At 46.5% G+C, this 22,141-nt stretch overlaps 9 protein-coding genes across 9 annotated transcripts; 5 read left to right on the plus strand and 4 right to left on the minus strand.

The window, feature by feature from the left end:
* Window positions 1-762: 762 nt before the first annotated feature.
* Window positions 763-2,426, minus strand: DFL_005025 (uncharacterized protein; the record flags this gene model as incomplete). The annotated part of the gene is made up of 3 exons (XM_067634221.1): window positions 763-2,096; window positions 2,164-2,251; window positions 2,337-2,426. 3 exons carry the CDS (start codon window positions 2,424-2,426, stop codon window positions 763-765), a joined length of 1,512 nt encoding a protein of 503 aa, XP_067492310.1.
* Window positions 2,427-5,165: 2,739 nt separating this feature from the next.
* On the plus strand, window positions 5,166-7,117 carry DFL_005026 (uncharacterized protein; the record flags this gene model as incomplete). Its single annotated transcript, XM_067634222.1, has 4 exons — window positions 5,166-5,279; window positions 5,344-5,478; window positions 5,550-6,320; window positions 6,404-7,117. 4 exons carry the CDS (start codon window positions 5,166-5,168, stop codon window positions 7,115-7,117), a joined length of 1,734 nt encoding a protein of 577 aa, XP_067492311.1.
* A 1,435-nt stretch (window positions 7,118-8,552) lies between these two features.
* DFL_005027 (uncharacterized protein) lies at window positions 8,553-10,757 on the plus strand (the record flags this gene model as incomplete). Its single annotated transcript, XM_067634223.1, has 8 exons — window positions 8,553-8,653; window positions 8,803-8,906; window positions 8,998-9,018; window positions 9,105-9,133; window positions 9,213-9,301; window positions 9,375-9,570; window positions 9,635-10,438; window positions 10,512-10,757. 8 exons carry the CDS (start codon window positions 8,553-8,555, stop codon window positions 10,755-10,757), a joined length of 1,590 nt encoding a protein of 529 aa, XP_067492312.1.
* A 360-nt stretch (window positions 10,758-11,117) lies between these two features.
* On the minus strand, window positions 11,118-11,882 carry DFL_005028 (uncharacterized protein; the record flags this gene model as incomplete). The annotated part of the gene is made up of 6 exons (XM_067634224.1): window positions 11,118-11,288; window positions 11,370-11,470; window positions 11,556-11,564; window positions 11,637-11,690; window positions 11,781-11,799; window positions 11,880-11,882. 6 exons carry the CDS (start codon window positions 11,880-11,882, stop codon window positions 11,118-11,120), a joined length of 357 nt encoding a protein of 118 aa, XP_067492313.1.
* A 439-nt stretch (window positions 11,883-12,321) lies between these two features.
* On the plus strand, window positions 12,322-12,564 carry DFL_005029 (uncharacterized protein; the record flags this gene model as incomplete). Its single annotated transcript, XM_067634225.1, has 1 exon — window positions 12,322-12,564. One exon carries the CDS (start codon window positions 12,322-12,324, stop codon window positions 12,562-12,564), a length of 243 nt encoding a protein of 80 aa, XP_067492314.1.
* Window positions 12,565-13,055: 491 nt separating this feature from the next.
* Window positions 13,056-17,479, minus strand: DFL_005030 (uncharacterized protein; the record flags this gene model as incomplete). The annotated part of the gene is made up of 3 exons (XM_067634227.1): window positions 13,056-14,414; window positions 14,519-17,177; window positions 17,232-17,479. 3 exons carry the CDS (start codon window positions 17,477-17,479, stop codon window positions 13,056-13,058), a joined length of 4,266 nt encoding a protein of 1,421 aa, XP_067492315.1.
* A 378-nt stretch (window positions 17,480-17,857) lies between these two features.
* DFL_005031 (uncharacterized protein) lies at window positions 17,858-19,007 on the plus strand (the record flags this gene model as incomplete). Its single annotated transcript, XM_067634228.1, has 2 exons — window positions 17,858-18,121; window positions 18,210-19,007. 2 exons carry the CDS (start codon window positions 17,858-17,860, stop codon window positions 19,005-19,007), a joined length of 1,062 nt encoding a protein of 353 aa, XP_067492316.1.
* A 471-nt stretch (window positions 19,008-19,478) lies between these two features.
* DFL_005032 (40S ribosomal protein eS24) lies at window positions 19,479-20,331 on the minus strand (the record flags this gene model as incomplete). Its single annotated transcript, XM_067634229.1, has 4 exons — window positions 19,479-19,561; window positions 19,625-19,872; window positions 20,157-20,212; window positions 20,314-20,331. The coding sequence occupies 4 exons, from the start codon at window positions 20,329-20,331 to the stop codon at window positions 19,479-19,481; spliced, it is 405 nt and encodes a 134-aa protein (XP_067492317.1).
* A 425-nt stretch (window positions 20,332-20,756) lies between these two features.
* Window positions 20,757-22,023, plus strand: DFL_005033 (uncharacterized protein; the record flags this gene model as incomplete). The annotated part of the gene is made up of 5 exons (XM_067634230.1): window positions 20,757-20,834; window positions 20,905-21,155; window positions 21,215-21,485; window positions 21,556-21,577; window positions 21,626-22,023. 5 exons carry the CDS (start codon window positions 20,757-20,759, stop codon window positions 22,021-22,023), a joined length of 1,020 nt encoding a protein of 339 aa, XP_067492318.1.
* Window positions 22,024-22,141: the final 118 nt, after the last annotated feature.

Raw genomic sequence — 22,141 nt, forward strand, 5'->3', positions numbered from 1 at the left:
ACCAACAATCCAGAGTGAGTCACTTCATGAAGGTTGTTTAAAGATTATACCACTAATGGTTCTAGAAAAGCTTAAACAACTTGAAGCTGTAACCTAAAAAAAATCATCTCAAATTAGTATCTTATTCCTTATGGAATACGTTAACCTTTTGCTTCGGCACAGCGTCATCACATTGCATTTCCTTTAGCAAGGGTGGGGGCAGTTTGCAGCAATTTGACATTTTTATCAGACTACTCTACGTAAATTTATAAAGTAATATGACAGAACATACAATTTCATTTTACCTTGGTCTGCCTAAATATAAATAGTCGATAGAACAATGCATCCTGCCGCGAAACCAGCAATTTTTTACAGTTCAGATTCCAACACAAAGAATCCAACACAATATCTTAGTATAAAGAAGATACTATTCTATATTAATATTGGAAAGAGTGGATAGACAAACTGCTAAGTTTAGCCACGGTTATTTATTGTGAGTGGAGGGCGTCACAATAAACGGTTTCTGTTGCCAGTCTGCTTTGGAGGACGCGATCGGTTGGTGGTCAAATTCAGAGCCACCTGACGAAACGGCCCACTGTGCAGTCCCACCGATACACGTCCTACAAGCGCGAAAATAGTCTCCACCGCTTCATCAGAGCTCGGTGATATACATTGGGTAAATTATCGTGATAGGGTATTTCTCTTGTGGGGAAAATATTAATCGTACATCTTCTTTAATACAAGTTCATCGACCAGGACTACCAATTACTGCCTGGAAACCGATTAATATCCCGGGATCTTAAACCCGCCCGGTACCAACCTTCCAAAGACGTTAGTTGGGTCATAAATTCTCTTGCTACGCTGCAGCCTCCGCACACTCTGTATCCCATAGTGTGGAATGATATCGTGGAAGCGGTCACCATAGTTCAAGTACCTAAATCTCGCCAGCTTTCCGGCATCTTTAGCGATTTTCTCGAACCGGCTTATCAACCTCCTCGAATAATCCAACATCGCAGCATCATCGCTGGCCAGATCCCAGCGTAGCTGAATCCACATGACAGCCAGTGGAGAAGTGATCCCCATGGAGTTCCCGCCCTTCGCTTCGCTAGCCGCGATCCACGTCTGCCCGATTGGTTGGAATGCGAATTGCACGAGAAATCCAGGAGTTACCCTAAGATCTGTAGTGGTCATATTTAGCCAAGCCTGTCTTAGTGTTTTTAATAATTCGAGTTCGACATGAACCGAGACGGTCGTCATGGTATACCGGTTCCCGGAACCCTGAGCGTCCCTCAATCCATCCGTCGCAGACTTAATGGTCCCATTCGGCGCGAGCCATTGAAAAGTAGGATCAGGGACGGTGCCATCGAAAAATGAACCTAGAACGCTCGGAGGATTTGTAGGATCCAGAGCACCGTTGTATGACATAAGGGCGACATTTGTCATCTCATCCGTTCCCACGATAGAAGCGGAGAAGATTATATGACTTTTGGTGTCCGCATCCGATCCACCGTTACAATAGCTATTCGCAGCAGCCAAGTAGGCGTCAGTAGACGCAAATGGATAGCGCATATACCACCCGTTAAAAAGCCCAGTAGCATCAACAGTCTCCAATCTGAATTTCGTAATAACCCCAAAGTTATTCGAGCCCCCCTTAAGAGAGCGGAATAGATCAGAGTGTCGTTGCCTGCTTGCGTTAATGATCTTTCCGTCGGCAAGAACTATTTCGACGCTCCCAATATTATCAGCCGCCCAACCCTTTTCATTGGCGTAAAAGCTAATACCGCCGCCGGTGAGGTACCCGCCGACTCCGAGGTCGGAATTTCTACCGCCCAGAACGGTGACATTGTACGGCAGAAGAGCCCCATAGACGTCGGTCCAGCGGCTGCCTCCTCCGACAGTTGCAAGTTTTGTCTGAGGATCATAGGTAGTTTGGTTCAGGTAACCCAGTGATATCAGAACGCCATTCTCAATACCTGCCCAGCCAGGATTATAACTGTGGCCGCCGCTTCGGATCGCGAATTGACAATTCTTGCGGGTGAATAACTTCACCGCTGTAGACACATCTTGTGTATTATAAGGGGTGAAGACACATCTAGGAAGCTGCTGCGCTGTCGGGGCTAGTTTAAACGTAAAGACGTTAGTAAAGGCCAGAATATATGCAAGCGGGTCACTTCAAATACGTACTCCAATAGAAGGTCAGCTCTTCGTACTCTGGCGCCGACGAGGAATAAACTTTTGACTGTCCAGGGAATTTTGAGTCCAGCAAGGAGCACTGATATGCCATGAGGTGTTACATTAGCAAACCTGTCAGTCACAAAAGCAGTTATGTCCAAAGTGGCTGGCTAGAGAGAACTTACACAAGCCGTTGGATTGGTAAACTGAAGTATCCATGCTTGGGCTTGGAGGACCAAGTTGGGGCATAGCAAAATCAATGCGTAGGACAACATATTGTCAAAAACTTATCCTATGCCAATACCGTTGTCTGGGAGCTTTGAGTTTGGCGTTTGGATGAATGATTCGTTCGAGCTAGAAACCAGGGTATATATAGACTTCCATCGGCACGGGACTACCCGCGAACCGGATCGCCAGTCCCACAAGAAGCAAATCAAATTTCGCTGCCTATACTTCGGTTGGCTAGCTCGCCGCCGCCGGGCGGAATCAAACGAGAGTTAGCCGGAGGCGCCATATTCTCGCACGTTCAAGTGTATGCGAATCTACGAAGTGCTCCACTTTGTGAACGGAATTCGCATAATCACCATCTACATTAGCGTATCGACTTCCGGACTAATCAGGTCCGACTTGAGCGGCACAACCTGAGTTTTTGCACCAATATAAATTATAAATTAACTCACGCTGCATATACCCCTCCGGAGAGATCGACATATTGGTGATGACTTTAAAGCCATGTGGAGACGGCTTCGGGATACTAAGCGAATCATCGAGAAGGAGAGAATAGAGTTTGCAAAAGTTATCACAAAATGATACCGTAGCAAGCCCAATTTCTTCTACTCCGCTCGCAGTCTCGAACCGGCCAAGCCGTGTTGATTCGGGACCCTCTTTAAGCAACCCGTGAGGAGTACAACTTGAGTATGGTGAAAAGCACATAAATGCACTCCGAAGTGGAGTTTTACTAAGGCCATTTTCATCGTCTCGTCAAATTCCACGTTATCGAGCGGTGCATCGTGGACAGCCACTTCCTACATATTCTGTCTGCGGTATAACTAGAATACAACGGTATTGACACCGTTGCATTTCCACCACGAGCAGGTTCCTTGCGGGGGATAAAACTTCACCCTCCTGTAAACAGTCGGGCAAAAACCCGAACATATGCTTTATACATGCGGATAACCTTTTAATTGGATTCAATTCAATTTTTGCTTCATATAAGACTCAAGAACGACACATCTCGATCTCGTAGATATAACCAAAGCCGGAAGAGTTAAATAGGGCCTTGATACATGCAACAGCGGGCAACTTTAGCTTATCATTACGTGGGGCCACATCCAGCCGCTTTTTCTAGGCGTTTCTGAATTCAGTCTCGGAATCTCGGATACCAGATAAGATACCACTCTATGTAGCCTGGAGTCTCGCAATGCATCCAAAATATTGGGAACTCGACTAAAATTTCAAAAATCTGCAAGTGGCTTCTGTTAACAACTTCCCCTGCTCCGGGACGTAGAAGTATTCATGTCTGGAAGTTATTCCGGTTGAGATCATCACATCGATATTCACGAGTAGCAATAAAGCCACATCCTTTCGACTTCTGACTTTGTATCCTCTAGAGTAGCCTCAAAGACCTCTTCTTGATGTCTATTAGTCGCTTATCACGTTTACGAATTTATGGGTCTGCATGGGTTTAGTGTTTTTGTTGATTTTGTGTTAATATTTTTTGGTGTTGCATTTGGTCTTGTATGCCCGGCTTAGAAATCGCGGATGTGTGGTAGAACAGTTCTCCACTGCTGGTTGACAAAAATTATCCATATTAGAAAGATTTCACTTCTTGAGGAAATGTTTTATGAAAACTGGAGATGGTTTTGTAGTGTTTATATTCGTTCGACGCAGTTGGGTGAATGTGCGGTGTAAGACGCCATCTCTGGTACTGGCGGCAAAGATTTTACATTGGATATTTAGTTACACAGACACTTGCAGCTAGTTTAACTATTTAGATCCAAAAATCTCCTTTATCTTGAGACTAACACATTCAAACACAAAATGTTGGGAAATATCCAAACACAGCATAAAAATAGCCTGTCTGAAATGGCTATAGTTTAGTGGGATACACGACGAGTAGTTTACGGCCAGCCCATCACGTAATTTTATCCTCCAGCCGCCTGTACCGCATTAAGGATCAAAACTGCGGAAAACATAGCTTTTTAACGTCAGTTCTATAATTGTTGTTGCTGTGCTAGAGCAGCCATTACCGGAGACAGTATCAGTGGTCATGCACTCCTATAGGTGGGGTGTGCCAAGGCCTAAGACTCCTCTACAATATACTTTTCCTCATAGAGAGACCTCTACATAGACAATTGAACCGTCAGTTCATATACCCAGGAGAGAGACCGTATACCCTCAGTAGTAGAGACCGTTCTACGTAAGCGTCGCGATAACAATTACCATAAACCCATCAAACATTTGATTTACAAGTCCAGTAAGATGTTTTAATAAGCTATATGCATCTCTACACATCTCTAAAAACTGTATAAATAGGTATTGTTATAGGTAGTTAGAAGACTTACTACAGTTGTTGCGGTCTAGCGAAACCGTTTTTTAATCCTGAAACAGTCCAATTGGTCAAGCGATTTCTACCTATGGATGTATCTTCTCTAGAAGTTTGTTATCATACGAAAGAAAATGGTTCGAATGTCAAATACAAGAGAAATATGAGATTTCTGCCATCGTAGCTGTCCAAAACGGTAGCCGCATCGAAGATAATTGAAGATTCAAAAAGTTGGAGTTCTATGCTGCCAAGAGCTGGTGGCAGTTGTGGTATTTTGAAACAATCGCGCGAGAAAGATGCCCATCCGTCACGTCTTGCTGACCTCAACTAAACACAAACACGGAGCACATCCCTCTCCTTCTGCTTCCAGTCTCAACGTCAAACAGGAATCCCGAATCCAGGATCATATCACCAAGCCGCCTAAGCCATAAACGCCTTTGAAACAAGATACCAAACCTGTCCTTTGCCCATGCGATTCGAATCTTCAAACGTCCAGCTCGCCGCTGCTGAAAAGCTGCAGGCGGAAGCAACGGTAGCTATCCGAAAGGGCAACTACAATGCTGCGATTGAGAAATTGACGGAGGTATGTTATAATTCTAAACTGAGTGACATCATAGCTACGAAGTCTAATAATCCGTCCGTTATAGGCTATCAACATGCACCCGCCGATACTTATGGGACTCTTGGATACACGAGCAGCGCTGTACGATAAGACCGAGAAACTGAAGCTGGCACTGAAAGATGCAAAGACCATGATGGGACATGAGAAGACAAATCCGAAGGTACATGGTAGTATGCCGTAAGGCAGTCGGCTACGATCGAATGGAGACTAAGGAATACCGGCGAAACACAGGGTTACCTTCGGGCCGGAAAAGTGCTCCACCGTCTTGACAAAGCGGACCTTGCTATCGAAATCTACAAACTTGGGATCAAGCACGCCGAACCATCCGATCCACAGCTCCCCCGTCTGAAGGAAATCCTCGAAAAGGCGAACGAAAAACAGAATAGGGCCATCAAAGCTGCTGCTAAGAAGGTCTACGACCCGATGCACGTTCTTCCGCTTGAACTTCTAGAAATGGTTCTCGGTCATCTTCCTTTCCAAAATATTGTCGCAATGCAAAGAGTCTCGAAGACCTGGCAAAGAGTAATATCGAGTAATGCTCGATTCTGGACCACGCTTGATTTCTCCCGTGCACGGAAACCTATCAGCAAAACTGCGCTTAAAAGTTGTATCAACAAGTCGAAGTATACACTTACAAAAGCGATTTTGAATCGAATACACAACTACGCCGATACGACATTGATAGATATGGTTAGCATTTGTAAGGATTTAGAGTATATGAAGGTCATGGATGGACTTATGGGAAGTACGTTAACGAGGGCGATGCAATTAACGAGGAGTTTGAAGACTTTGATATTGCATTGCCAAATTCCGTTTACGACGCTAGAAGGGATCATTCACCCCGAGGTACCGTTGGAACATCTAGAATGTTTGAATTTAGGGCCTACCAAGAGGGCGCAGGGGTTGAGCTTTGGAAAGAAGGAACCGTGCACGTTTTTGAAGAGGTTATTGGTGAACTTTGCGGATCTGGAGTCTGCATCGGTGAAGAGAGTGGTAGATTTGGTAGGTTCTGTTTCTTGGGACTATTCGGATGGATCTTACGTCTTGGTAGAGGAATCGTATGCTCATACTTTTGGACGGTGTAGGGGAGCCTAGTGGCATTTCTGCCGAATTTGCAAGAACTTCAACTGAACAAGATACAATTCAACGGGGAAAAGCTAGACATGACGGCCATAGAGAAGTTGGAGACATTCGTCTGCCGGAATTCGAACATCATGGCAAGGGACATACGCTATCCGTCATCACTCAAAGTCCTAGATGTCGCAGGTACGAAATTTGCGGGCCAAAATACAGCTGAAAACCAAGAGACGCTGCCAAGCTTGAAGATGCTCAACGTGACCAGGTCGAATTTGCCAAAAGAGATTTTGCTTGACCTCGTTCCGCCATTCGAAAATCAATTAACCCATCTCCGAATCGGCTGGGCGAATAACATTAGATTCGAAGATGTGCTCGAGAACTATTTGGGGAGTAAATCACTGGAAGGACTCGAAGAACTCTCCGTCGAAGGAGATTACGAATACACCAATAGGTCCGTGCAGGCGTTGTACGATTTACCTTGCCTGAAGAAGCTGAACTTCTCATCAACTTCCGTCAACGGATCTGGGGTATACCAGCTGATATCGAACGGCAAGAGCCGCGAAAGCCTCAAGGAAGTCATCATGAACGGCGTCGACAGGGTCTCTAGTGATCTCATCAGGTTTGCAAGCGACAGGGGGGTTAGAATTATCCAGGTTCCAGAAGGTGGAAGGGAGTGGCAGCTACTACAGGGCGAGAATTCGGGCCCGTTTCTGAGGCTATAAAACCCCGATGAAGAAGGTGTCACTGAGCGGCGGGCCGGATCCGAGGGTGGTCGTTTTTATGGCGATTATGCAGGTTGCTTACGTTCCACCATTTTGCATTGCAGTGTGATACGATGTTACGAATTAATGAACCTTTGCTCAGCTTGCATGGATGCTGATGAGGTTGGATGTCTAGATGTATGGTATGGGATGCAACGAATTCCCTGATGCCTGCACCCCACGCAACAGTAAATCATCGAAAAACCTGCCATTCTTTAGAATTTTTAGAAAATTGCTTAATACCAACTGTACAACTAATGGGAATAAGGAACGTAAAAGTGGGAATGATTTTTAAAATCGTTTGGATTCTGCAGAGGCGGGGTTTCGCTTTTTCGAACGAGACGATCGGCTGTTCGTGGCCTTTTGACATCAATTAGGCATCACAGTGTGCCAACACATGTGCTCAGTGAGTCTGGTCTACGAGACAATGCATTATTATTATCGATAATCAGCATTATGTTGATATTAAAACCTGTCTAATTAGGTAATCTGATAAGCTTACCTCCGAGACAGCCTTTCGAGACCGGACAGCGTCGATGGTACGCATAGTCGTCGCGGAAACCCTGAAAACCGGAGATTCCGAGTCAACTAGAGTGCTACAGCTTCTTGCGCTCATGGTTTTACCAGGTGAGTGCTTGAGCTTAAGTAGGTGTGTAGGTGTTTTTGCTGGTGTAGCGGAGGAAACATGCCATCACAGGTACCCAGTTTAAATTTTATCCTTATATACGACGTCGACGAGAGAGGCTTTCGAGTTATAATAAATCCGCTATAACAACCTCTATATATGTCCATTTCATGCGTGAAAATCGATTTTCTATCAACGGAAAAGGCTACGAGACTAAACTTGGGAATCAAGAAGCGGATCCATGCAGCCATGAAGTCTTGAAGTACTTAAGAGTTATTACTAATAAACAATTAATAATTCGGCATCGAAGAATTTCGCGTGTAACCCGCGGACCCGGCAAGTTAACGCCCAGAAACTAGCGCGAACACAAAAACTCTAATGCAATCCCTGCATTGGGTCGTGGCTACCCTCGCACCCACCCGAGTGTGAATGACTCGGAAATCCTCCTCCAAAAAGAACATCAAGCTTCACAAGCTTTGAGAGCCTCTTTAGCTTTTTTCTCTTTTTCTTTTTTTCCTTCTCCTATATGTAATTCCGTTTTTTTTCCTTCTCGTTCCTTCCGTAAGAACGAAAATATATAAATTTTCACAGTTTCCCGGCCAAAATTTCCAATCCTTTGATCATGGATTCGGGATTTTTATAAACAAAATATCCCTACCATACTTCACCCAGAAGGCTGTTTTTTATACATACCCCCCTTTCGTTACTAGTCGGTATTAAATCAACATGCCAGCGTCTCGGATCGTAGGCTTTTTTACCACGAGTCAGCCGATGTGGCTGGGCTGGCGGTCGAGCAAGGAGTTTATAATCGCGACAGTCGCTTTCGGTATCTTCGTTGACCTTCTTCTATACTCAATTGTTGTGCCAGTGCTGTTAGTGTTGCCTTGGACCCTGAATTTATCTTCTTCAACTTTAATTCCTTTTAGAAAGATTCTCGATTTATTTTGGGGGTCTTCTGTACACTGTCCCAATGAACCTTTTTATGGGATGTGAGGCTAACCGATGCGGTTTTTAATGTCAGACCGTTCGCGCTAGTTTCACGGGCGAAGGTGACAGAAGATTCGGTACAAGGATGGATTTCGATCATGTTGGCGGTTTATGGCGCTGGATTGCTAGTTGCTTCTCGTGAGTATCCATATCACTTTCGAATTTCCAGGAATACCGTCGTATTATAATTCAAAATTCGATTGAGGCTAATCGGTTTAATTGTAAACAGCCATCTTTGGGTATATCGCAGGTTGGTGACGATATCCGATGTGACCAACGCACAGAGATACAGTTCGTTAGTAGATATAGATGCTGAGCATTAACTTTGAATGATAGATCATACAAAGTATCGTAGGTCGCCATTCGTAAGTACTTATGTCTCCTCTTTTTGAGACTATATATTCAGCATTTCGGAGATTTGTGCTGAAAAAGCGAAAATCTTAGTTATGGGGCTTGATACTCCTCGCTGCCTCGACGGCTATGTTCCTCGTCGGGAACAGTATCCCGGTCCTAGTCGTAGCTCGATTGATTCAGTATGTGCCCCTCTTATCTATAGCAATACATCATAATATAAAATGGTTATATTGATGCATTTAATCCAAACAGGGGCATGTCGGGAGGATGCATTTGGGTCGTCGGTCTTGCGCTCGTAATTGATACGGTTCCCGCTAAGGAGCAAGCCCAATCCTTGGGCTTTGTATCTATTGGCATGACTGCGGGATCCAGTTTGGGGCCGCTGCTGGGTGGTATTATTTATGACAAGGCCGGATATACTGCGGTCTTTATTCTGGCATTCTGTGTGGTATGTTCCTTTTCGAAGTGGCTCGCAGTTTGGATCTTGCATTATAACTGATCGATCCATGTAGATTGGATTCGATGTCATCATGCGACTGCTGGTTATTGAGAAAGCCGCCGCGAAGCAGTGGATATCTGAACCTGCAGTGTCAGGTGCGGATGGCGCCAACCTCGAAGACCAGAGATCCGAAGCTACAAGGGCTAAGCCAGCAGAAAACATCCGCGATGCGATGTTGAACAGTCGAGATGCCAACACCGTGCTTCGCAAGGAGTCTCGTGTTCCTGCTGTTATTCTCTTGCTCAAGTCGCCTCGCACCCTTAATTCTCTTTTCATCACCGTTATGCTTGGTTCCATCTTCACGGCTTTCGACGCAGTTCTACCTCTTCGGGTAAAATACGTCTTCCACTTTAATTCCACCGCTGCTGGTTTGATCTTCCTTGCGATCATTATTCCAACGCTGGTGGCCCCGTTGGCCGGCAAAATATCAGACAAATACGGCCCACGATGGCTCGTCGTTACCGCATTCTTCGTCTGTCTCCCGCTCTTCATTCTTCTCCGTCTGCCACAAAGACCAGAAGCCGGACATATAGCTTTACTCTGTGTTCTTCTCTTCTGCATCGGATTGGTTATCTCGGCGTCGATGCCCGGTGCTATGAGCGAGATTAGTATCAGTGTCGTGGAGTTTGAGAAGGAGTCGCCGGGCATCTTTGGGGATAAAGGAGCGTTTGCACAGGCTTATGCATTATTCAACATCGCATGGTCGCTTGGGTCCGTGGTAGGGCCGTTGTTAGGTGGGTTTTTGAATAAGGCCATCGGGTGGAATGACATGGTGCTGCTGTTTGGGGTTTTATGTCTCTTGACGTCGTTTGTGACGGTGAGTGGTCTTTTCGAATTATCTCTTTGTTCTCCGTAGTATTGGGGTGCGGGGTGCTAATTATCTATCGTAGGTCTGGTATACGGGTGGAAAGATTACGACGGACGACTTGCCATGGAGTTATGTAAAGCCTTCGGACCGGGTTAAGCCAGAAGATGCCCTCCCCGACTCTAGCTCCGGCTCTGGCGAGGAGAAGCCTTCCACCTCGGAGGCGGGTGAAAGTGTTGAGCCTACTCAGTCGGAGTCGATTACAAAGACTGGCTTGTCGGAGCCTGTTGAAATCGATTCCATCAAGGCTGCTGATGCGAAGACGACTTAAATCCGAATATCCTGTTAGATGTAGATGGCAAATGATACATGCCTATTATGAGTAGATAAGTTACAACATATCTATCAACGATCACCACTTTTTCGATGTATATATTTAGACCTTTCATAGACCCCTTTAATATATTCGTTCATGCTTAGCTAGCTGTGCTAAATTTCATGTGTAGAACATACCTAGGTATCGACAGTCGGTAAAATCCTTTAGAAGAAAGAAAATGGATAGAATGCATTCCGCTAAAACAGATAGCAAAGTCATAAAAAAGAAAAGCCCCCTAACTTAAGTCTAACCCGAGAGGAACTGTACCCCGGTCTAGATAGATATATCTTGAAAATCAAGGCCCACTACCCTCGTTTATTTGTGCTTGCTGTTGATATGTGGTTTGGGGTCCACCGTTGTAACCGCCTTGATCAAATCTTCTATAACCTGTGCTCTGTTCTTCTTTCCTGCCTCGTCGATTTCTTTCAGCTTGCCTTCGATTTCTTTCTCCGCGTCCTTTTCGGCTTGGGCGTTTATTCCGGAGTGCTGAGTTTTAAGAAATTTGGGGATTAGGATTTTGGATTTTGTACTTTTTTTTATCGAAACGGAAACTGGGGGGGTTTATACCTCCGCCTCAAACTTTTTAAATTCTTCTTCCTTCTTTTGGCGGTATTCTTCTATTTCCTTCTGAGCTTCCGCGCGGGCATCCTTGACGCGTTGGACTCGGTCTATGGAAACGCCAGGCATGGTGTTAGGAACGGTAACTAGAGTAGATAATTCGGAGGTATCCCGGTCCAAAAAAAGTATACGTACAAGCTCGAGCTATCCGTCACAAAGTTGATGATATATCAGCACACTTTCCCATGTAATCTAGGATATCAAAGGCCAACTCACCCTTCTGCACGATCTTCTGAGCCTCCTGTTCAGCATTCAGGAGGGTTTGGATCCCTATTTAATACCGATTAAAACACACCACCGTTAGAAACTAAATCCGAACCCTTTGTCGACGTCATCATATGTGGACCGTTCAAGACTTGCCCTGGGAGTTTTGCGCCGACTATGGATTTATTATCAACCGTCATTAGCTATTCCGTTCCGTTCAATCGGTGGGATTCAGAATGAGGGCTGTTATCCTACCATCTTTGCTTGCGAGGGAGGTCGAGGTTTAGGTTGACGTGGTAATCGCCCGGCGGTTTCGGGATCTTTTGGGGGTGGGAAAGCGAGGGAAGCTCTGGAGAATGGTTTGACGGGTACAAGTCCAGCTGCCCCTCGTCGTCATGCGGCAGAGTCCCCACGCTAAGCAATCCCGACCAAAAACGTTTGATCCTTGCTTCTCGCCGCGAAATTTCTCTTGAACGACACCCGAGGACATATATATTCCTAGCTTCGAACCCCAGGTAGCGGAGATGAGTTTATAGTATGCCATTGTCTTCTCCGTCTTCTCTATATAAGAACAGTATCACTAATATGGCTTTGGATTTTGAAGATATGCCCAGAAACTTATAAAAAAACAAAATCTTCGAAATTTTTGTTCGAGAAAACTACACATTTCTTCTTTCTACAACCCCCCTAACAAACCATGTCGCGAGCCTCGAAAGTAACACTCGGTCTCGTCACCGCAATCACGGGTCTCATCGTCGTCGCCGTCCATAACACACAAGTCACCGAGCGCGAGGCGATGCACCAGGGCGTAGTCCGCGATGAGGAACGTCAACGTCTGAAACGGGAACGAGCATTGGATTTTGAAATGTCAGCGAAATTGAGGGAGGAGTACGAGAAGGTGCAGCCGGTTAGTAGTAGTGAGGATAAACCGAAGAGATAGCGAAGAGGTTTCATATGTGGGAAGCACAGGAGAGAAGCCCTTTTGTGAGTGTCAATTGATCAGGGCGTCTGGGTTTGTGGATTCATCTGAGCACCTTTAGAATCGTAGACAAAGGATTGGGTATCCCAAAATTTTCTGTATAAAACCCATTGGGACTAAAGTAGGATATCCCACTTGTATATTATTACCATGCTATATACCCCACTGTTCATACGTAGAATACACAGACTTGTATCAATACGCCGAGCTTGCCCTGATACCAAAAGCTTAATGCTTGTAAAACAAGAGAAAAGAAAAAATTAGAACGCCAGCCGTCCCAATACAAAACATTGAGGCTAAGAAAGTCAGGTTTGTAAAAACAAGAGAAGCCGGATAATAGGAACACATAAAGAAGAAAGGTACACGAGAAAGGTAAAGCAGATAGTATTAAAATATACATAGGGGTCGAAAAGGGAAAGACCGAAGGGGATTGAAAGTAGACGATGGCGACTTCAGAGTTGCGAAGACGCAGACCGCTGGGAACTGAACCCCTGGGAACTAAATCCCTGGGAGTCCCCGTTTGATCCTGGTCTTTTTAACAGCGTGGGCTTGAGCTTAACTTTCCCACGCTTTGTGGATATAGTTCCCCCCATGATCCCGAGACTTGCCCTTGGGCTAGACATTTCTTCTTCGTCGCTTAGGATTGTGATGTACTCAGGCTCCTTATTTTTGGATGTTTCTCTTGAGGAGGTAGTCCTGGTGCTGCTGGCTCTTCCGCTGAAAGCTGTTCGACCACTGGTGAGAGATCGCACCGGCATGGTAGAAGGAATAGCGAAATCGTCATTGACATCGCCGTCTTGAATGATAATGGCCTCCTTAGCCTCCTTGCGCTCCAGACTTGGCGGCTTCCTATGATATAGAGCACCGACTTTTGGCTGCCGCTTAAACGCATTGTCAGACTTCAATGGAGCAAAGTCGCCGGCAATGGGAGGTGATGTTTCGTTACCAAGGTTTCCAGATCCAGATCCGAGAGTGGGATTATCTTTGGTATCGCCATCAACTTCGCCCAGAGGCTCTTCGCTGTGTTCAACGTTATCGCCACTTGCCGAACGTCCGGTGATATCCTTAAGAGGGGTGATCGGAGATCCCAAGGCTTCCTGTGTACTCAGACGTTCTTTTTTGATAATCGGCGAAATAGGTGGCGAAATATCAACGCTAACGTTGACTTCGTCTTGGGTTTCTGGCGGGTGATGGAAAGGCTTTAAGGCTTCCCTAAGCAGATCAGGGTCCTCAGGGCACTCCTCCTTTACCTTTATCATCTTTTCAACAATCGCAGCATCACCAGGGTCTAATGCTGAGATGTCAACCGATAGGTCCCAATGTTGGATACTCGTGTCTTGCACTGGGGACTCAAGTGCATCTGAGATTGGTGTCCCGGGTACTTGAACGACTGGCTCCTCGAATTCTGCTGCCGGGCTTGGGAGTTCCGTTTCTGGCGCAGCTGCGGTAGAGACTTTCCTTAGAACGAGATCGTCCGGTAATATAAAGTCCTGGGAAGGGGCGTCCTCATAGCGATGAGCTTCCGCACTAGAATCTAGATGCTCGTCCTCGACCCTGACGATAGAGCGGGGTTGTGAAGCCCGGTCAAGTGTACTATCGCCCTCACGACGTTCTTTCTCCTCCTGGATATCGTCCATATCGTCATCGGTGTCGATATTACCGTCGGAACCATTCGTTTGGAACGGTGGTTCGAGAAAACTTGAAGACTGGATGGAATCGTTGGGGACAGCGAGGACTGGAACGCCCTCAGCTTCCGGCATCGGGATATCCTCGTCTTCAATTTGAGAAATAGTTTGGACCTTGACATTATCCTAGGTACAAGAAAAGAAGAATTTTTGATTTGATTAGAACAAAAGAACACGCTGTAAGAGGTAACGAGGAAAAGTACATCTTTCATTTCTTATTGAAATCATACCTTGTCCATATTTACCCCTTCCAGAATTGTCCCTGGAACCCGATCGATTTCATTTCCCACTGTCAAAGCCTCGGGATCCTCAGCCGCTACGACACCTTCCTTAATAACCCTCCCTTCATACATCAACCCAATATCGAGTTCTTCAATGCCTTCGGTATCCTCCGTCCCTGGCATATGGAACCGACCGAAAATTCTCTCGCCTGTTTCTTTATCATAGACTGCTTTTGGACAATCTCTTTTCGCGAGCTGATATATGATGTTGGAGCCCTCGATCGCCAGAACTTTAGCCGTAACCTGTTTGTAGCTAGTCGCATAGTTGTTATTGGCGTCAAAGACAAGCTTTCTGAAAACCAGAATAGACTCCAGCGAAACCGGCTGCCTGATCGCGGGATAGTCAGAGAGGTTATCGGGGATAGGTGGCATATCATCGGCCTCCTCATCGGCGCCCTGTGTGCTTCGCTCGACTTGTCCTGGCCGTTGCGCGGAGTCGACTTGCATAGAGGAATCGTCGTAGAAATTTGCGTTCCACTCCTCCTCCTGGTAGGCTTCCTCTTCACCCTGCTTGCGCTTATTCTTCTTATTCTTCTTTTTCTTCTTGTTTTTCGATTTCTTGCCAAAGTTCGGTTCATCTCCACTTCCCCTGAGCTGCCTTGGGTCGAATGGAAAGGACGGTACAAGTGTTCTTCTACCCTCTTCATGAATGTACTCTTCATCACATTCCACTGCGGAGAGCTGAATCTTTTCCTTCCATGCGTCTTCGTCCTGATCTGGCTGTGGGGCTGGAACCTCCGTAGCAACCTCGCCATCCTCGTCGAATCGCGAGTGAACTCCCTCTTTACCCGCCATTGCATCGAGGAAACCTTTGCTTTTGTTTCCAACGAACTTGGCGTGCTTTTGTTTCCAATCCTCTCTTTGCTTTTCGTCTTCAGCTTTGTTTCGCGGTAGTTTCAAACCAAGGCTACCTAGCAACGTTCTCTTCGTTGCGTCTGACACACTTGGACGACGTCTGTTGGCACCGACTAGTGACGACGAGGGTTCATCGGCTTGAGAAGGCTTCGAAGCCTCCGGCTCCTGCTCTGAAGTAGTTGGGACATCAAGTGAAACATTCACTTCCTCAACAATGACGCCTAGGGGCTCCATTGGTGTATATTTCGGAGACAAGTCTCTGTTATCTTGGAGCCCGTTTGGGTGACCAGTATTGCCGTTGGTCAGACGAGCAGCATCTGCATCGCTCACAAGCTTAGAGCTGATGTCCGATGTTTCCCCATTATTCCCGTTTTCCCGTTCCCGGTATCTATACAAATCCTCTTTTGTCGACCCAACGGGTAAATGGCCCTCCCGGATAAGCTGTTCCAAACGTTTGCTGTCTTTTCTCCTCTGATTTCGGGATCTCGTGCTAGAGCTTCCTTTAAAAGGGGGGTTAGTTGTCACCGTGGGTGGTAGCGGGGATCTCGTGGTCGTTGCTAGCAGCTGTGGGGTAGCGGGGGGTTTTGTAATCGTAACCATTGGTGGTAGGCCTCGGGGGTGTTTAGGAGAACTTGTGATGATTTTCGAAGAAACTTCATCTGGTTTTTCAGCGTCTGTAGACTCTTTCTTTTCCTTGAGCTTATCGGAGTCGATCTCCTTTGTAGTTTCTTCTTCCTCTTGTTTTTCATCATCGTCATCGTCATCATCCGAGCTAGAGTCAGAACTCGAGTCAGATGAGCTTTCAGCATCCGTGCCCTGAAAAGACTCGTCTTCGGAGTCGTCAGAGCCGCTAGAACTTTCTGAAGAGCTATCCGAAAGCTCCTTTGCCTTAACATCACTATTCAAATTGGTGTTGGCAGCTTTGGCAGCTTCGACCCTTTCTTCTTCTCCGTCAGAGTCGTCAGAATCGTCGGAAGAACTCGATGAATCTGAGCTGCTGCCTCTATCCTCTTCCTCTTCATCGCTGGAATCAGTTCCTCCTTCATCTTCTTCCTCCTCCTCTTCTTCCCGGGATTCCTTGTCTACTCCTGAGAGTCTCTTAAGCACCTGGTCAAGGTCAACCGTCGCAGCAGACTCTTCCTCGTCTTCCTCTTCGGAATCTTCAGAATCAGATTCGGCATCCTCATCATCATCAAAACCAGCGCCGGCTTCTTCCTTTCCGTCCTCGCCCTCATCCTCGCTTTCGTCTTCGTCTTCGTCTTCATCATCATCATCATCATCATCATCATCATCATCATCATCATCATCATCATCTCCTCCATTTGGATCAAAATCTTCGTCATCTTCATCTTCATCGTCATCGTCGTCTTCCCCTTCGTAAGCCCCAGGTGCCAGGACCAGAGCCGAAGAGTGATCAATCTCCTCCTCTTGGTCTTCTTCACCGTCCTCGAAGTGAACACTCTTAGTACCGGAAGCCGACCTTAGTGCCCTTCGTCTCCCAGATGCAACAATAGGCCTCCATGTGCCGATATCTCGACCGCTACTGTCGTCATCGTCGTTTGTGGAAGTATTAGAAATTTTACGTCGCTTCACAGGACGATCGCTTCCTGTGATCTTTGGGCGGTCTCGCGCAGGCTCCACGAAGAGCCTGCCAGGTGCGACGCCGTCGACTAGCGTCCTTCCACTCTCGCTAATTTGTCGTCGGCCACCTTTGCGACGCTCGCGTATTTCGGTACCAGTTAATGGGCGGATTCTAGCTGATGTTAGTACATTTATATGCCCTTTAGTTTTAGAGAAGGTGGCCTACGTAATCTGATCTTGGTCACCGACCAAGTGGGCAACAGGCATGTAGTGAACTAAATCACATCCAGCAATCTCGACAGTATAGTCTTCAAGGCCAAAAGCACCATCGTCGAGCGGGAAGGCTGTGTTGACATCCCTGAGAAGATCGTAGACGGAATATCGAGGGTTCTGTTCAATTGCAGGTTGTAAGGGCCATATTATACGAACCTGGGCGAGGCCTTCCCGGTTGATGGTTAGGCGTGCCCGGCGCATTGTGGAGAAGTGGCGGGGCCAAGAGAGATGGGTCGATGAGTCGATGAGGTATTCGTATTAGGTAGACAAGGTAAGGGAGGAAGGAACGATAGGAGAATTTCTGGGTAAGCAGGAGGAGAGGTAAGAAGGAGCTAGGAAGAGAGAGACAAGAAGGTTATGCGAAGAGGAAGAGAAGAGGAAGGCCTGGTGGAGCAGAATCGGCGCGAGATGGGTCGCGTTGGGCCGTTGATATAAACAAATTAAAAATTAACAGCCCTGAATCCCAGCCAGAAACTAAACTTCAGGCACCAAATACTCGGTCGCCGCACCAGGATTACCCCACAGCAGACTCCGCATGAATTCGCTGGCAGTTAACCGGAGAAACATTGAGAGGAAAGGATGGGTGTACAGCAAAATGGTATCTCTTCGGATCATGATAGCCTCGTCGAGCTGAAGCGGCTGTATCTCCAATCCGTGCCTGCAGGAAGCATCGCATTCGATGGTCTTGTGCCTGTGGGGCAAGTGGACTGGGGCTTCCAGGACCGCCTTTACAACACAATCCTCAGTAAAGATGCAACAGCATACCAGCCCGCCGATGCGTATACCAGACGGTTCCTCAAGTTTCTTATTGCCTGTTTGGAAAGGAATCTGGCAGAGGATGAAGTATGTGGTATATTTTATAATATCCCATCTTATAACGGGTGATTATAGTGACCGATTGCTGATATCCGATGGGGGTTTGAATATTAAGGAACTTCACAATTCCATTCTGACCCTCTACTCCAATCTCATCTCAAAGTCTGACTCGCCTTCTGATGCTACAAAGCCTGCTTTCATAACATACCTTCTCCCTCCAAATCAATCTCTATCTCACGAGGAGGAGAAGGGGGGAGAAGGGGAGGAAAGACATAAAGGAGAGGAGGATATACAAATCGTCATCTCCGAACGAAAGTCGGTGCTTTCAACTGACGGTCACACCGGCTCGAGGACTTGGGAAGCTGCTCTAGCACTCGGTGAATTCTTCCTCTCTACACCATTGCCGACCTCAAAGCCTATCTCACAGTCTAGGATCTTGGAACTCGGTGCGGGAACAGCTTTTACATCTATCCTACTCTCCAAGTTGGGTGCCAAACGTGTACTGGCGACAGATGGTGACGAAAGGGTTTGTGAAGCCATTAAGAGGAACATAAATCTCAATGGCCACCGAAACAATATCTCGGTCTCTCAGTTGCTCTGGGGTGCCTCCCAAGAGGATAGCACCGTATACACGGAACCTTGGGATTTGATCATTGGTGGCGACATCACATACGATACCAGAGATATCTCAGGTCTGGTCTTCACCCTCGAGAGGCTGCTCGTGAGGAATAGGGAAACCGGCGCCAAGGCTATCATATCGGCTACGGTACGGAATGAAAACACGCTCCATGAATTTGATACGGAGCTATCTGCTGCGGGGCTCAACTTCAAAGTGCAAGACGTTGGCGAACCTGGTAGACAGCTTTGGTATTATGGGAGCGATACCCCAATACGTATATACACTATTGGTTGAATATAAAACCCACAGTACCCATTGTATATATAATAACGAAAAGGAATCTACGCAGCCTCATATCGGCATTATTTTGAAACCCTCATTCGTAAGAGGTTTTGATCGTAAGATGATATACACAGGACGTGAAGGATGGGGATGGTCATAGGTGAAGCATCGGGTGATAGGATGAAGGAATCCGCCCTTCAGAGGATGAATGAGGATGACGGGAGGGTTGGTAACCGATGAGGGAAATGACGAGGAAACAAAGGAAACTCTGCTTCGTCGTAATTATGAGAGGGACGTTATCGTGACATATTATATAACACAATTCGAGAAAAACCGACGTTTTTTCATTCCGCCCCGTTGATAAAAAGGAACCCCGAAGTGAGGAAAAAAGAGTCCAGATCAATTCGCCGTAATAAAAAGGTGTATATAAAAATGCAGAAAGCAACAATAATGCGAACGAAAGAACAAGAGAAAATGAAAGGTTTATTTCTTCTTCTTGTCCTTGGTGGCAGCCTTGGTCTTTGCTGTTCCTCGGACCTCCTTCATTCTGTTCTTTCGCTGTTTGCCTATAAGTTTGTCAATACTGAAAGCTCGTACAGCGATATTATAGATTTGAGATGCGGGCTTACGTTGCTGCCTGCTAGCCTTTTCAATCTTGGTGGCATATTCGTATCGGACAAGTCTGTAGTGTGGCTCGAACTTCTTCAAGGCATCTAGCGAGTCGTAGATGAGGGCGAAGCCGGTAGTCTTGCCACCACCATACTGTGTTCGCAAACCGAAGACGGAGACGGTGCCAGCGTCAGCCTTGTAGAGCTTGCCGAGCCTTTCGCGGAGTTCGGACTTGGAGATGTTTGGGAGACCAGGGTGCAGAATATCACTGAAGGAAAAGAGGTTAAGATATTAGCGGCCGTTGTTCTCGGGATTCTCCATCGTTTTATCGGATATTCGGTTCTTCATAGGATTTTGGCAGCATAACGGTTAGGTCGTGTCGAATTGCCCTCCGAGTACTTCATGACGTTTCAAGTCGTGTCCTTTTTCGAGCACAGTCCCTCCCATCTATCCCGTCCAAACTTCCGTCGACCAGCCGTGTGCCCATGTTTCCTTGAAGAGATACATCCGTAGATATCGAGAGATAAAGAAAAAACAAAGAGAATAACCTACACAACCATCTGCTTCCTCTGGAGGAGAGGGTTTCGCAAGAACTTGCGGGTTCGGACCTAATCGTTCATCCATCGTCAGAAATCTAACTTCATAGCACCGTCTCTACGTCTATCTCGCGCCGTCGAAAAGCATCCGTGGGAGTAGGAAAACGACATACTGTCACGGAATCAGCCATGTTGGATTAAGAGGACGATGAGAGTGATGCTCGTCGTGGATTTGTCGGAAAGGGAGGAGGTAAATGTCGATGGGGTTCGCTGAAGGTTGGATGTCGAATGACCAATATTCTCTTTGCGTCTCTGGTTCAACAAATTTGCTGGGGCGGCTTCAAAGCGCCAAGAAACCTCGAATTACCAGGCAAGCCGCACAGAAGGGACTGCTTTTTTCTTTTGGAATAGCTCACTATCACGTGATTGATAAGGGCAGAGATAAGATTGTGATCAAATAGAGAAGGTTTGAGATAATCAAACAGGTGTTGATGTAAACAACGCATAGCTCAACCAAGCCTACGTCAGGCCAACACTGGCATACCGTATCCACTATCCACTTTCGCTCGTTCGTTCGATTCGGTTCGCGCTCTACAGCATTTCAATCCATTCGACCATGACGGCTGCGGCAGGAGCGTCGTCATATAATATCGGGCCCGTCGGCTCCTTCATAGGATGGGCCTTCCTTCCTAACGTGCGTAAACTCCACATATTATATCTATTGTTTTAGAATCTGAGGCCTAACATGCATGCCTTCAAAGTAGTTAGTAACTGGCTGGATCCAGTCCTTCCTCTACCGCCTCTTCACCCGCGCCGGTGATCCTATGCCACAAGCCGGTAGCCCGCGCTATATGCGAGATCGCAAATACATCTACTGCTTCGTCATTGCAAGTTACTTGACGTTCACCATCTACGAATGCTGGGTCGGAATTGCAGGGCACCCGACATTTTATGAAATGTTGGGTGTGCCGGTAGATGCGGATGAGAAATTGATTAAAAGGGGTTTTAGGAAGGCGTATGCTATATTCTATAGTGTTTCTATATAGAAGGCTGTGAAACTGATAGTATTCTTAGAACGGTCAAGTATCACCCCGACAAGGCCGGATCGGGTGCAGAACACCTCTTCGTACAGTACAAAATCGCGTACGACATTCTATTAGACCCGGTTAAGAGATTTGCGTATGAGAGACTGGGCCCCGCGATGACGCTTCCGGACTGGGCTCTATGCAAAACTCGGTACGACTTTGTTGCCCATGCCGCATGGGCCAAGCTGCCGAACTACACCGGTAGTCTTATCGTGCTCGTGGTTCTCGGGACCTTGGGTGTACTGGAGTTCGGGAAATATGTATGGATTCCTAAAAGGCAACTTCAAATTCTACATGGTAGTGATATCTAACAACCTTTGTGTGCTACAGTGGCGGTTTCTATCTTTGGCGTGTATGTTTTTCTTTGACTACGCCTCAGTAACACGTCCATATTTTCTAGTGTCTACTCGAATCATCTATTTCTTCACTAGACGAACTCTTCTACCTTTTGAACAAGTTGCACTGGCACAGCAAATTCTGTTGTCAGCTATCATTGGAATATCTCAACTGGCACCACTGTTTCAAGAGAGGAAGACGAAGTGGTCAGAGACTATGTACTCGGATTATCTAGACAGATTAATGGCACAGGCGGCAGCCATTAAGGGTGAGGCCAAGGCTGCTTCTGATATGGAAGTCGCACCGTTTGTTAGACAAGATGGAAGTATAGACCGAGATCTGAAGATGCAGATGGCGGACTGGTTGGTAGAACGAAGGATAGAGTCCGAACCTGAAATGAGGGATGCTCTTGGAAGGGTACTGCCAAAGAGAAGGAAAGACAGACCTGTTGGTTCTAAATAAACAGCATACTTAAGAATTCCAATATTAATTCGGGAGTTTCAGTTGCATTGGTCATGCGACACTGTAGCGGTAGATACAGCGTAATTTCTAGTGTATAAGCCAAAGAACATATTCATCA

Source organism: Arthrobotrys flagrans (genome assembly GCF_004000055.1).
Source record: "Arthrobotrys flagrans strain CBS H-5679 chromosome Unknown unitig_0, whole genome shotgun sequence".
Lineage (NCBI taxonomy): Eukaryota > Fungi > Ascomycota > Orbiliomycetes > Orbiliales > Orbiliaceae > Arthrobotrys > Arthrobotrys flagrans.